The following is a 12,467-nucleotide window of genomic DNA, read 5'->3' on the forward strand; positions in this document are numbered from 1 at the left end:
TGTGATCACACCAGAAGTGAGCCAAATGTTTCTCTTGCGTTACATTTGCCTGGGGATCACATTTGTGTTCATTTAAGTTACTTGCACAAGAGTGTAAACAAGCTGACAATCATTTGGTCATCAACCCAGTCTGGAATAACCATTAATACTGCTTTCAACCCAAACACAGTCAATTTTCAATTCATAACATCATTGAGAGGCTCAAAACAAACATTTGTAATTTAATTGCAATAAACAATCACAAGTGCCAACAAAAACCACATCACAACACTGATATTTTAGTCTGAATTCATGCTTTGTCTGGTCTGTCTGCAAGATAGAGAAGCAAAACTATTTTTAAAATGATTGTTTTCTGGATGAAGTTCATGATCGATCAGATGTGTGTTCCAGAGAGCTGGGTTTGTGAGTATTTTAACCTTGATATGAGGGAATAAAGAAGGCGATCATGATAAAAGAATGCAAGTGGTGACATTGACACATGCAACCAGGAAATTGACAAATGTTACTTCTGTAAAAACAGATTTCATTTCAAACTTCCACTTCTTCCAGACAACAGCATAACTGAATCATAAATGCACTTTTAAATTAATCTGTCCGTCCGGATCACTCAGTTTGACGTCTTCAGTAGCCTGCAGATGTCAACATAAACTTCCCACCTGCAAACAACTGGGTGCACTCACCTTTTGTAACAGTGACAGAGGTTTTCTGATCCACTTGTCCTGACAAGTAAAGGGTCACCTGTGCACTCTCAGGGCCGTAGCCCCACAGCACAGCTCTCTCTGGAGCCTTCTGCAGCACCATGTGGTCTCCATAGTAAGAGGCAAAGCGCAGCTTCGCATCTGGAAACACAGTTTAATTATTAAATTAGTTAATTAGCGTGTAGAAGGATTAAATCACAATATATTAAAAGGATAACAGTGCGGATATGAGAGGTCATACATATGACTGACTTCTGGTTTCTGTTTTAAAATTGTATTTCTATTTTTCTAAATATTTTAGCTTGGTTTGACGTGGCTAGGGATTCTGACTGCGGTTTAATCCTCACTCTAATGAAAAAAAACAAAAAAATTTAAGCAGTCTTCAACGATGCGATCTCAGCTATTACAACATTTTTAACAATCTGTTCATTCATTTTATTTTTTTTACACACTGTCACACAATTTTGGGCTATTTTGCTTCCATAACATGGCTTCTTTCAGTTTTTTTTTTTAGTAAATTCTTCCTAAATTCACCTAAAGTTAGCGTTACATACTCTTTCCTGCGTACACAAACAACAAATAAATAAATCTGGCTTTATCAAATGATCAGATTTCTGTTCTGCAAATGTATGAAAAACATGAGATTATTTTTGTTGTTTGCATATGTACAGGCTTCAGAAAACGTTAAAACAAACAGTTTGAATTTAAGGAATTAGCTGGGGAAGTTTTATGGCGATATCGTATTAACCTATTTCCCTCTACTCTCCCCGTGTAAACAATGCCTATGGATGACAAGCAGTTTTTGTAGACGGTACTCACCACTGGCGCAAATAGAAGCTAAAAGTATAAAAGCAAGACTCAGTATTACAGCCATGACAAAAACACAGCAAACGTTAACAAAAAGCTTAACGCCTCTGTCAGAAGAAGTCATGTGACAGACAGAGAGGAACCGGTCGAGCGTCGAGCTATAAAACTACTTCCGTGTTTTTCCGAACTAGTTGTTCAAGTTTCGTGTCTATGGTCTGCACCAACAGACGGCTGGTTGTGACTGCGGACCTTCACAATAAAAGCCCTTTGTGCCTCTAGAAAGAAGAAATATCGTTCTTTTCAAATTTAATTTAATGTATATTGAGTATGTAAATAGTATCCAAAACCAATAGTCAAAACATCCTATTAAAAAAAACCCAACACAAATGTAAAACACAATTTGTAAATTTCCAGGTTTTTACTGAGATAGATAGAAAAAATGTAAATGTAGCCTATATTGCACCTTTCAAGAAACCCAAGGACACTTTACATTAAGCTTTACAATGGACATTTTCAGCTATGCTGTGCTTCCAATAATGTTCCAAAAATATGTGTGTTCAGCAAGGACATTTGTATTCATCTCATTTTTTTGCAGTTTTTAAAAAAAACTCTTGTTGTGATTCTAAAAACGGATCTCCATGATATGTGAAGCTTCACATCAGCTTTTTAAAAAAGAAACAATGACTTATTTACATTTGTATTAATTGTCATTTCCAGGTTTTTACTGAGGTCATTGTTGCAGTATCAGTCTTTATCAGAGGGGGAGATACTGCCAACACCAAGCTCAAGCTCTCACCCGCCTGTGCCGCCTGCAGCATTAACCTCCGGTCCTGCAGCAGCTTCAGGTCTGTCTGTGGGACATAACCTGGTGTCAGTGGTGTCCACTGGGGAAGAGGGACCTCTTAAAAAACCCAAGAAGGAAAGGAAAGAGCGAGGCAAGGAAAACGGAAAGGATGAACGTGAGTGTTATGGTCATGTATTAATTCAGATAAATAGATACTTTATTCATCCAAATGGAGAAATTCAGATATCCAGCAGCAGCTAACAATACAGTGCAGACAAGCAACACAATTAACAGGTAATAAATAAAACAATAAAAAGTCAGTACTAAATAATAAAAGTCAGTCAGATGCATATTTATCAATAATAATAACTCTAATTTATATGGCACCTTTCAGGAAACCCAAGGATGCTTTACATTAAGCATAAGACTGAAGAGCGCAAACCTCCACCAAGACATTCCCTATGTCACAATGTAAACGTTGCTACTTGAGGGGATCTTTGGAACTTTTTTCTGATTATACCAAGACCACATGAATGCGGCACATACTCCCTATCTCGCAATGGTAATGAAAGTGAAAAATAATCCTCGCTCATGGTTTGTATCAGCTACTAAATTTAATGGGTTCTTCATTGGCCTATGCTACACTATTTCAAACAATATCATTACATTTCCAACTGTTGCAGTAGTGTAGTAAAAGCACTGGCTTTGAATGTAACAGGCCCACACAAAATTAGTTGCTGATTTGTGATTTATTCATGAAAATTATAAACAATTGCAAGTGAAAAGTTCATAAAGACACATTTGTGTTGTAAACTTAATAATCCGGAGTTTTGTTCAAATAAAGTATTGGTCATGCTTTTTTACAGACCAGTCCATAAATCATTGGCAGTAGTTATAACAGCATAGATTGTAAATAGGATAAAAAAAGGTAACCAAAAATTATATCCAGTATACACCCATTCACTACAAAGGTATCGATGCTTCAATAGGCACTTTCATTGTTTCACCAGAGAGCCTGATAATATATAAATATATATATATATATATATATATATATATATAAATACAAAACGTTCCAACCTAAAACACTTCATGGCAGTTTTTGTCTAGTGCCATTTTTCTTCATTCCAATGAGCTACGATACAAAAGATACAAACGCTGCAAGAAAACTGCTCACTCTGGTAAATTGGACGTAAAAATATCCAAATGACAGAGTTTGTAAACTTTTTGCACAGCTAAACAAACTGATAATCACATTTAAGAAAAATCCCTTCATCTAAAATGCCTTATGAATGTCTTAATTTTGATCAGAAAGAGAAGCCCATCGTTTTCACAGTGTCATCAATTTCTGCACTTCATTGCACAATCTGTCTCATGTCTGTCCTATCAGCTAATTTTGACAAATAGAAACAAAAGGCACATTTTTAATCACCTTTTCTTCTTACAATCTTGAGTTGCCTTTCGTCTTGAGTGATGTTGACAATAAAAGGGGGCGCAGGTAAAATGCCACCATCGCTGTAGATTGGACAGGCTTTAAAGTCACAGGGCCAGTCGCTCCATGCATATCTGAGGGCAACTAGTTCATCAGTAGGTGGACACAAGCTGGTAGATACCATGACAGTGGTCGCGTCCCACTGCATGATGGGAGCTGGAATCCAGGAGAAGTTCCCACATGGAGCGTGATTCTCTTCGCAACAGATCTTAAATTGAAAGAAAGAGAGAAAATCACTGATTGGAGCTTATTTATTAAGTCTGCAACAAGGAGCGCAGAATTAATGTTTCCAAATGTTTATTTTTGGCAAAATTTTAAAGCAAAACAATGCAGTATTTCAACTTAATAAAACAGTTTAGAAATCATGATGAAAAAAATGACCTATTTTGGCGCAAATTTTGCCCTTCCCTACCCCCCCCTGCTTTTTCCTAGCAGAAAACCAGCCTTGCAGGATCTGTACTTGCGTCCCGGGATTGGAAGTCTCACGGAAAAAAGACAAACAAAATATTTTACGGCAATTCTACATACAACGCCCCCCTCAAGCACTGGTTAGCCACACCAGCTAGCTATAAGAACAAGCTGTTCATGTTTGTACAATTACATGTTCGTCATGTCTGAGCCACCAAAAAGACCTAAGAAAATTCTGCGTTGACAATATATGCACATGGCCAAGGTGTAATTTGGTTATTTTTTAAAAGATAAAACATGTCTTTCAACCTGTTGGAAGGTCATTGGTTTCAGATGATTAATAGCATTTTTTGTTTGTCAGCTTGGTTGCCAAAGCGTGTGGTGCCAGCCTTACCTCAAAGATGTCCTTAGACGATGTAACAGACACTTTCTGGTCATAGGTAATGTTGATATCTGTTTGAGTGGCCATGACTTGGGTGGGGAAAGGTCCCTGGTAGGATACGTCCTCATTATAAGCCACTGCCCTTGCTCCCAACGTCAGTCTGTAGGCTACATCCTGCTTGTCTCGTGGATGGATCCTGAAACAATAAAAACAAAGACTCTCATCACTTGAACAAACATCATGGAAGACCAGGAGGTTTAAAGTCAATAGAGTATGCATCACTTTGAAATATAAAAGCAGGTCACATCTTCATTTACAAACGTTTAATGAAGAAAGAAACGGCAGAAAGCTGATTCCCCGTTGGTCTTTCAGTCTTCGGTCCATTAGGAAAGTCTGTTGATGTGTGAATAATGCTGTGTCTTGGCAGCACATCAGGGCCAAGTCCATGAAAAGTTTTGTAGATGTTTTTATTACGATCTTAAATTCTATCCAAAGACAAACTGGAAGCTGGAGCAGAGACATTTGAACAGCTGAGCTCTTTGGTTCAATTTAAACACAGCACCATTTTGTGCTTCAAAATAAACTCCAAAGGTCAAACCTGTTATTGTTGTTAAAATAGTGAGTTGAACATGGAATCCTGACCACTGCTGATATGGAGGAGTTCTGCTCCTGGTTTAACTCCTCCTGCCTGGTTTAATGACAGAACTCGTGCAGCCAGACGGGAATGTCGCAGAGCCGAACGCAGGTGGAAAAAGGACAAGCTGCAGATTTCATTTCAGATTTTAAAGGACTGCTGGTGCTTTTATCAAAATATTGTAAAGGAATCCAAAAGAGAGTATCTGGCATGTATTGTCACAAAAAACTACAAGAACCCCCGTGTACTGTTCAGAACAATAGACTCTGTCCTGAATGTCCCACAGTTTTCTGGACTTTTTCATTGACAAAGTTGCCTCTCCACCCACCTTTGACCCTTCTGTCTCTGTCCCTTGCCCAGCAGCGTTCAACACATTTGCACATGTGACTCTGTCAGTGTTAGAGGATGTGGTGGCCCATATGAAACCATCAAGTTCCCCTCGTGATGTGGTCCCTCCCCACTTCTTTAAAAACATTTTCTCTACCTTAGGGCCCTCGGTTCTGACTATTGTAAATAGCATCCTGTCCTCTGGTGTTGTCCCCATAAGCCTCAAACATGCAGTCGTACAACCTTTGCTGAAGAAGCCTGGCCTTGACAGTACTGCTTTAGCAAATTTCAGGCCCATCTCCAAGTTGCCATTTGTCTCCAAAATCCTGGAGAAAATAGTTTATGCACAACTAAAAACTTTCCTTGATGAACACAACATTATGGAGGTTTTTCAGTCTGGTTTTAAAACATTGCATAGCACGGAGACTGCTCTTTTAAAAGTTTTTAATTATATTTTAATGGCAAATGACAGTGGCAACCATGTTGTTCTTGTGCTGCTCGACTTGACCGCTGCCTTTGATACTGTTGATCACTCTATTCTGTTAAAGCGTCTGCAGCAGCTTGTGGGCATTGGTGGTAGCGCACTGGAGTGGTTTAGGTCCTACTTAGCAGACAGGACTATGTGTGTTGGTCTTGGGGCTAGTGAATCCTCCACCGCTCCGCTCTTATATGGGGTCCAACAGGGTTCAATTTTAGGACCTTTGCTTTTCTCCCTCTACTTGCTGCCCCTAGGGTCCATCCTGAGAAAACATGGCGTCTCTTTCCATTGCTACGCTGACGACAGCCAGATTTATGTCCCCCTGAGGAAAAGTGAGACATTTTCTATCAAACCCCTGCTGGCCTGTCTTGATGATGTAAAAGCCTGGATGGCCTTTAACTTTCTCAATTTTAACACAGAAAAAACAGAGGTGATTGTGTTTGGCCCTAGTGGATCCTGTGAATCCTGCCCTGTTGACTTGGGTCCTTTGGCAGCTAATACAAAGTCGACTGTCACAAACCTGGGTTTTAAAATGGACAGTGATTTTAAAATGGACCGCCAAATTAGTGCAATAGTGAAATCTTCTTTCTTTCACCTCAGGCAGCTTTCTAAAGTGAAATCTTTTCTTGCTCACAAGCACTTTGAGACAGTGATCCATGCTTTTATTACCTCTCGGCTGGATTACTGCAATGCACTTTATTTTGGAGTTAGCCAGTCCTCCCTTGCACGTCTCCAGTTAGTCCAGAATGCTGCCGCCCGTCTGCTAACTGGAGTACGAAAGAGGGAGCACATTACACCGATCCTGGCCTCCCTCCACTGGCTGCCGGTGCACTTTAGGGTTCATTTTAAGATTCTTTTATTAGTTTTTAAGTCTTTAAATGGCCTCGCCCCGCCCTACCTCTCTGAGCTCCTCCACCCCTACGCCCCTGCACGTTGCCTCCGGTCGTCCGATCAGCTGCTCCTTAGGGAACCGAGGTCCAGGCGTAAGCTCAGAGGGGACCGGGCTTTCTCTGTCGCTGCTCCCAGCCTCTTGAACATTTTACCTTTGCACATCAGGCACATCAGGCCTCCTCACTGTCCGCTTTTAAAAGGAATCTTAAAACCCATTTTTATTCACTGGCTTTTAACTCAACATGAGCCTTTGTTATGTTTTATTTGTTTTTATTTGTTCTTTGTGTTTTTTTAAAATTAAGATTAATTTTAAAATTAAGATTAATTTTAAAATTGAGATTAATTTTAAAAAACACTTTTATTTACTGTTTTTTGTTTTACCCAGTATGAGACTCGCTTTGTTTTAGTTGTTTTTACTTGTTCTTTGTTTTTATTGTTGGTTTGTCCTGCCATGTACAGCATTTTGTATCAGCTAACGCTGTCTTAAAGGGCTCTATAAATAAAGTTGATTTGATTTGATTTTGATTTGACTTGTAACAATTTTTGATCAATCTATGTGAAACAGTTCCTAAAGTGGTACTATTTGTAAATCACACATAGCTATTAATAATTACCTGTATAATGTGCGGTACAGATTTGCTATGAGTACATAACATCACCACCCTTACGTGCCATAGGGTGATTTTTCATCTGGTAAATCCAAAGCCACGGCCATGAAGGTCTTCGGCATCAGGGAATTGGGAACATAGCCAACGTCGGCCGTCTGGTGCCAGCGTATCTCTGGAAAGCCGTCATCTGTGGATCCATTTATTTTGTTGGTGGACAGCTGCAAGTACAAAGAAATTCTGCATATTATGTATGCAAAAGGTTTTCTTAACCTACATAGTGAAAAATTAACAGCACATATTGCTGTCTGCCAGTCTCTTCTTTAATACAACCACAAGGGGGGGACAAAGTCAGATATTTTCTAATTGTACAGTGTTTTCCACTTTTAACTCAGACCAAATGCGAAAAAATCGCACGTTACACACTTGGAAAATCAAGCCTATCTCCAGCGTGTGAAGTTCAAAGTGGGTTTATTTTAACATTTGTGTCGGCCTTTGATTAAAATCATTTTAACATGTAACAAATATTACAAATTTTTAGTGTATTTAATGTGAAAGGGCCTTCAGCCCACCAGAGTGTTACTTTTTCAAATGTCTTGTTATCTGTACGTGCTTCTATTATACAACTTAAAGTTCGGGTAAAGTAAAATCAGAGATTTGTATGAAAACATATTTTACAAGGTACAAAATATTAGCTGAAAAAATGTAAAAAAAAAAGACTTAAAACTTTATATGACTGAATTTTGGAGCAGGACCACCATGTTCATGATTTTTTTGGGCGTGTCTAAAATCATGGCTCGATGACGCACTGAAGCTTCCTTACCATAACTCCGCCCCCAACACTATAAGTATCTTTACCAGTGGCCTACATTGATACATTTACATGTGTTAGCGATTATAGCGCCTTAAGATTGCAGTGGCTGAAGTAATATCTTACATACTCGCTAATTCTGGAGCATTTTATGGAACTAAAAATAAATCTTCTATCATCTATAGATCGTCACGAGGATCTCCGTGTCCACAGCTTACAGCAGATCTCTGCACTGCAAAACACCCAAACAGAGACGCAAAGTTTATTCTCTGTAGTTTGTTTGATATGACAACTTTGAGAGAGAGGGAGAGCCAGTGTGATAGCAACCGAAAGTCAGCAGAGAAGTCTGATAACAGATACCAGGATTCAGTGCCCCCAGCGTTTCAGAGGAGAATACTGCTCATTTTTTCACGATTTTAAAACCACATTTTTTTTTTACACTTGGCAATTTCTTTTCTGATTCATATTTGGCTGGGTGTTTGATAACACATTTTCTGTGGTTGGAAAACTCAGACCACATGTGTACATTTGCTTTAGCTGACTAAAATACTAACATACCTGAACAAACCCAAAGGGGAAGTCGGGAGCTGTCTCCCCGCCTGAGCCCTGGTGAAACGCCATCCTCCAGTCACCAATCATAGCAGGGAAGGAACAGTTGTACTTGTCTTGATGATAGTAAGTATTTGCCTCCCCTGGAAGTGACACATAGGTATACTATAGATGCATGATATGCATACATGTGGCTACACTGAACATTATGTTACCAGCGCAGGTAGTCTTACCTTGGTACCAGATGGCTCCTTTAATGGTCATGTTGAGCAGTGGATGGATCATTGAATTCCACAGGACTGAATTCTCTTTAGGATTATTAAAAGTGCTGAGAGCACAAGAAAAGTGTTTTTATACTTGCATGTGTGTCGGTTACCACATACATTTTGTGACAGGCTAGCCGTATTGTGTTTATCATTATTATTATTATTATTTTTACATCTTTACCCGCTGTAATCTTCCTCTAGTAGTCCACACTTCTGCAGTGCTCTTGACGATGACCAGACTTCAACAGGTGTGCCTCCCCAACAGGACTCCACCAGTCCTATGGGGTACTGCAGCTTGTCATACAAGTAACGTCCAAAAAGCCAGCAGACCGCAGAGAACTCTGCCAGAGCTGGAAACACACCTGCCTGTTAATCAGTCCATCCCCAGAATGCAAGTAGGTGGTGGTACAATTATAGTTGTTGGAGCTATTTAGTTCTTGTTAGTATTTAGTTGTCTGTTTAGTTTATTATTAATAATAAGTATTGTTTGATTAGTCTAGATGTTTGTTTATTTTGATAATATTTTGTTTTGCTAGTTAACCGTTTAGTTTAATCATCATTATTGTTTAGCTTATTTAGTTTCCATATTATTTTTTTGTGTTTTATGGAATTTGGGTTGGCACCATGGGCGCCTGATGTTATATAGGTAGGTGGGTAGGCAGAGGGCCGTCATGCACCTGGGTGGGCCTATGGTTTACCAGCACGAAGATAGGCAGCAGGAGCCAGGTTTCTTTGTTCTCTTTGTTTGCTTGCTCGCAATGGATGAAATAAACCTTTTGGAACTAACAATCATGCATGGACATCACCTTCTTTGCCTGCGTACACCACACGCCCATAGTGCATCAGTGGCATTTTGATTAAGTTTGTTTTAAGTTTAATTTTGTTATTTTTTCGGACAAAATTGCCACTACAATAGTTGTACAGTAAAATGTATGCATGTTTCTATGTATGTTGCTATTGCATATTAGAACTGTCTCAGTTGTAGTTCAACCTGCCAAACTGAACATTTAGCTGCAAACACGTCTTTAAACACCTCTACAAATTAATACATTTAAAAAAATCTTAAGACTTACTTGCTGGCGGCACAGACCAGGGAAGTTCTACGTGAATCAAATCATTCAGCTCAGTTTCACTCTTTTTCAAGGATGCCATAAAAGTCCTCACATGAGGATACTTCTCTGCAGTTTTCAGCTCCTCTGATGCATTGAAAATCTATTGGGAGAAAGAATGAATGCAAGAGTTCATTACACAGTAAAATATGAATAAATGCATACATACATATCGAAAAGTTAAGAAAGCTTGGTTCATAAAGGTTTTATATTTGTAAAACTTTCCTCTGGCCGGGAAGTGACATCAACACAATTTAAAGTCGATGGGCTGATCTGGAACTTGCAGGTGGGAGCATCCAGACAAACATTAGTGTAAAATCAGTGGGCCAGTTGTCATTGGTTTTAATTTTGGCAATCTCTGAGTCTGGTATCCAAATCAACCCCACAAACAGGTTACTATGTTAGTAGTGAGCTCATGAGATAGACAGACAGGTGGCTCAGCCTACCACTGATGTTTTAAGCCACATGTTGCTCTGCCCTCCACACAGCCAAACATCTCCAAACAGCACATCTGTCAGGACGGCTGCATCATTCTCAGTGACTGCTATCACAGTGTAGGGACCGCCAGCTTCAACAGGGTCAAGGGTGATTTTCCAGATACCTGTGAACAAAGAGGAAAACTCTCCGTTTTCTGTTAACCTTTGCATGTCTTTCATTTTACGAGTTGGATCACAGATTATCTTCTTGTGAAACTTCCACTTTTTCCAGACAACAGCATAACTGTCCTAACCATTGTGGTTACACAATAAAAAGCTCTGAATCAAAAATGCATTTTTAAATGAATCTGTCCGTCCGGATCACTCAGTTTGACGTCTTCAGACTTCCCACCTACAAACAACTGGGTGCACTCACCTTTTGTGACAGTGACAGAGGTTTTCTGATCCACTTGTCCTGACAAGTAAAGGGTCACCTGTGCACTCTCAGGGCCGTAGCCCCACAGCACAGCTCTCTCTGGAGCCTTCTGCAGCACCATGTGGTCTCCATAGTAAGAGGCAAAGCGCAGCTTCGCATCTGGAAACACAGTTTAATTATTAAATTAGTTAATTAGCGTGTAGAAGGATTAAATCACAATATATTAGGAGGATAACAGTGTGGATAGGAGAGGTCTTACATATGACTGACTTTTGGTTTTAAAATTTTAAGGCAGTGCCAAAACTAAATATTTAAGCTTGATTTGTCATGGCCAGGGATAACATGGCTTCTTTCAGTCTGTAAATTCCTCCTAAATTCACCAAAAGTTGGCATTACATGATGTTACCTGTGCACATAAACAAAAATAACAATAAACTGCTTGATCAAATGTTCAGATTTCTGTTTTGAAAATATGCAAAATATGATATTGTTATTTTCATATTTATAGGCTTCAGGAGGTTTGGCTTTATCAAATGATCAATTTTTTGTTCTGCAAATGTATGAAAAACATTATTATTATTATTGTTTGCATATGTACAGGCTTCATGATATTTCAGAAAACGTAAATCTTAATTTAAGTAACTATCTGGGGAAGTTTTATGGCGGTATTATTATTCATATCCCCGTGTAACCAATGCTTGGGGATGACAAGCAGTTTTTGTAGACGGTACTCACCACTGTCGTATATAGAAGCAAAAAGTATAAAAACAACACTCAGTATTACAGATATGACAAAAAAACAGAAAACGTAAACAAAAAGCTTAGTTCTCCTGTCAGGTATGGTCTGTATATCAGCCATGTCAGTCAGATTACACGTAAAATTAGACGTGAAACGGTGAGAATATAGACCTGCGTTATTTTCCGAACGAGTTATTCAAGTTTGTCCTGAGCTGCACTTTCTGACTGCGAACCTTCACAATAAAAGACCTTTGTGCCAACATAATAGAAATTCTCTTCAAATGTTGTTCCTTTTAAATGATATTAAATGTCTATTACGTATGTAAATAGTATCTAACCCAATAGTCAAAACATCTTATTTGAAAAAAACCCCACAAATGTAAATGTTAATTTGCAAGTAGTTTTATTGCACAGGTTCACATGTTTCTCAGTACAATACCCACATACCAATTATGGACATTCCACGAGTTACCAGTCACGTTGTAGTTTTGTTCTCCTTGTCCATATTGTTATTGAACAGAGCCCTTCTTTTCCATTGGAACAGATTAGGGACAAAATTCATTGTTTGAAAAAATGCATTCAAAATTGAAACTGAAGCTATCGATATGAAAATATCATAAAACAGTCAAAGCGGAG

The 12,467-nt window shown here is 38.9% G+C and overlaps 2 protein-coding genes across 2 annotated transcripts in view; both read right to left on the bottom strand.

Moving 5' to 3' along the window:
* LOC131969717 (sialate O-acetylesterase-like) overlaps positions 1 to 1,692 on the bottom strand; it is a 5,865-nt gene extending 4,173 nt beyond the window's left edge. The window contains exons 1-2 of the mRNA XM_059330887.1: positions 1,518 to 1,692; positions 681 to 839 (exon numbers count right to left, since the gene is read on the bottom strand). Of these exons, the coding sequence (XP_059186870.1) occupies positions 681 to 839; positions 1,518 to 1,629 (271 nt within the window). The 5' untranslated portion in view covers positions 1,630 to 1,692. The remainder of the gene's footprint in view (positions 1 to 680; positions 840 to 1,517) is intronic.
* A 1,637-nt stretch (positions 1,693 to 3,329) lies between these two features.
* Positions 3,330 to 12,030, bottom strand: LOC131969719 (sialate O-acetylesterase-like). The gene is made up of 10 exons (XM_059330889.1): positions 11,829 to 12,030; positions 11,094 to 11,252; positions 10,688 to 10,842; positions 10,206 to 10,344; positions 9,314 to 9,482; positions 9,100 to 9,194; positions 8,876 to 9,009; positions 7,570 to 7,727; positions 4,584 to 4,767; positions 3,330 to 3,989 (listed from the first exon to the last, which is right to left on the bottom strand). The coding sequence occupies exons 1-10, from the start codon at positions 11,950 to 11,952 to the stop codon at positions 3,714 to 3,716; spliced, it is 1,593 nt and encodes a 530-aa protein (XP_059186872.1). The 5' UTR covers positions 11,953 to 12,030; the 3' UTR covers positions 3,330 to 3,713.
* Between the last annotated feature and the right edge of the window lie 437 nt (positions 12,031 to 12,467).

The sequence above is a fragment of the Centropristis striata genome, chromosome 4 (genome assembly GCF_030273125.1).
Source record: "Centropristis striata isolate RG_2023a ecotype Rhode Island chromosome 4, C.striata_1.0, whole genome shotgun sequence".
Classification (NCBI taxonomy): Eukaryota; Metazoa; Chordata; class Actinopteri; order Perciformes; family Serranidae; genus Centropristis; species Centropristis striata.

Excerpts from the sequence above, each read along its gene's own strand:
- LOC131969719 (XM_059330889.1), bottom strand. The coding sequence starts at position 11,952 with ATGGCTGATATACAGACCATACCTGACAGGAGAACTAAGCTTTTTGTT. Across the intron at positions 11,253-11,828 it reads TGCTTCTATATACGACAGTG|ATGCGAAGCTGCGCTTTGCC; the intron begins GTGAGTACCGTC and ends CTGTGTTTCCAG. Across the intron at positions 3,990-4,583 it reads CGTCTAAGGACATCTTTGAG|ATCTGTTGCGAAGAGAATCA; the intron begins GTAAGGCTGGCA and ends TTTCAATTTAAG.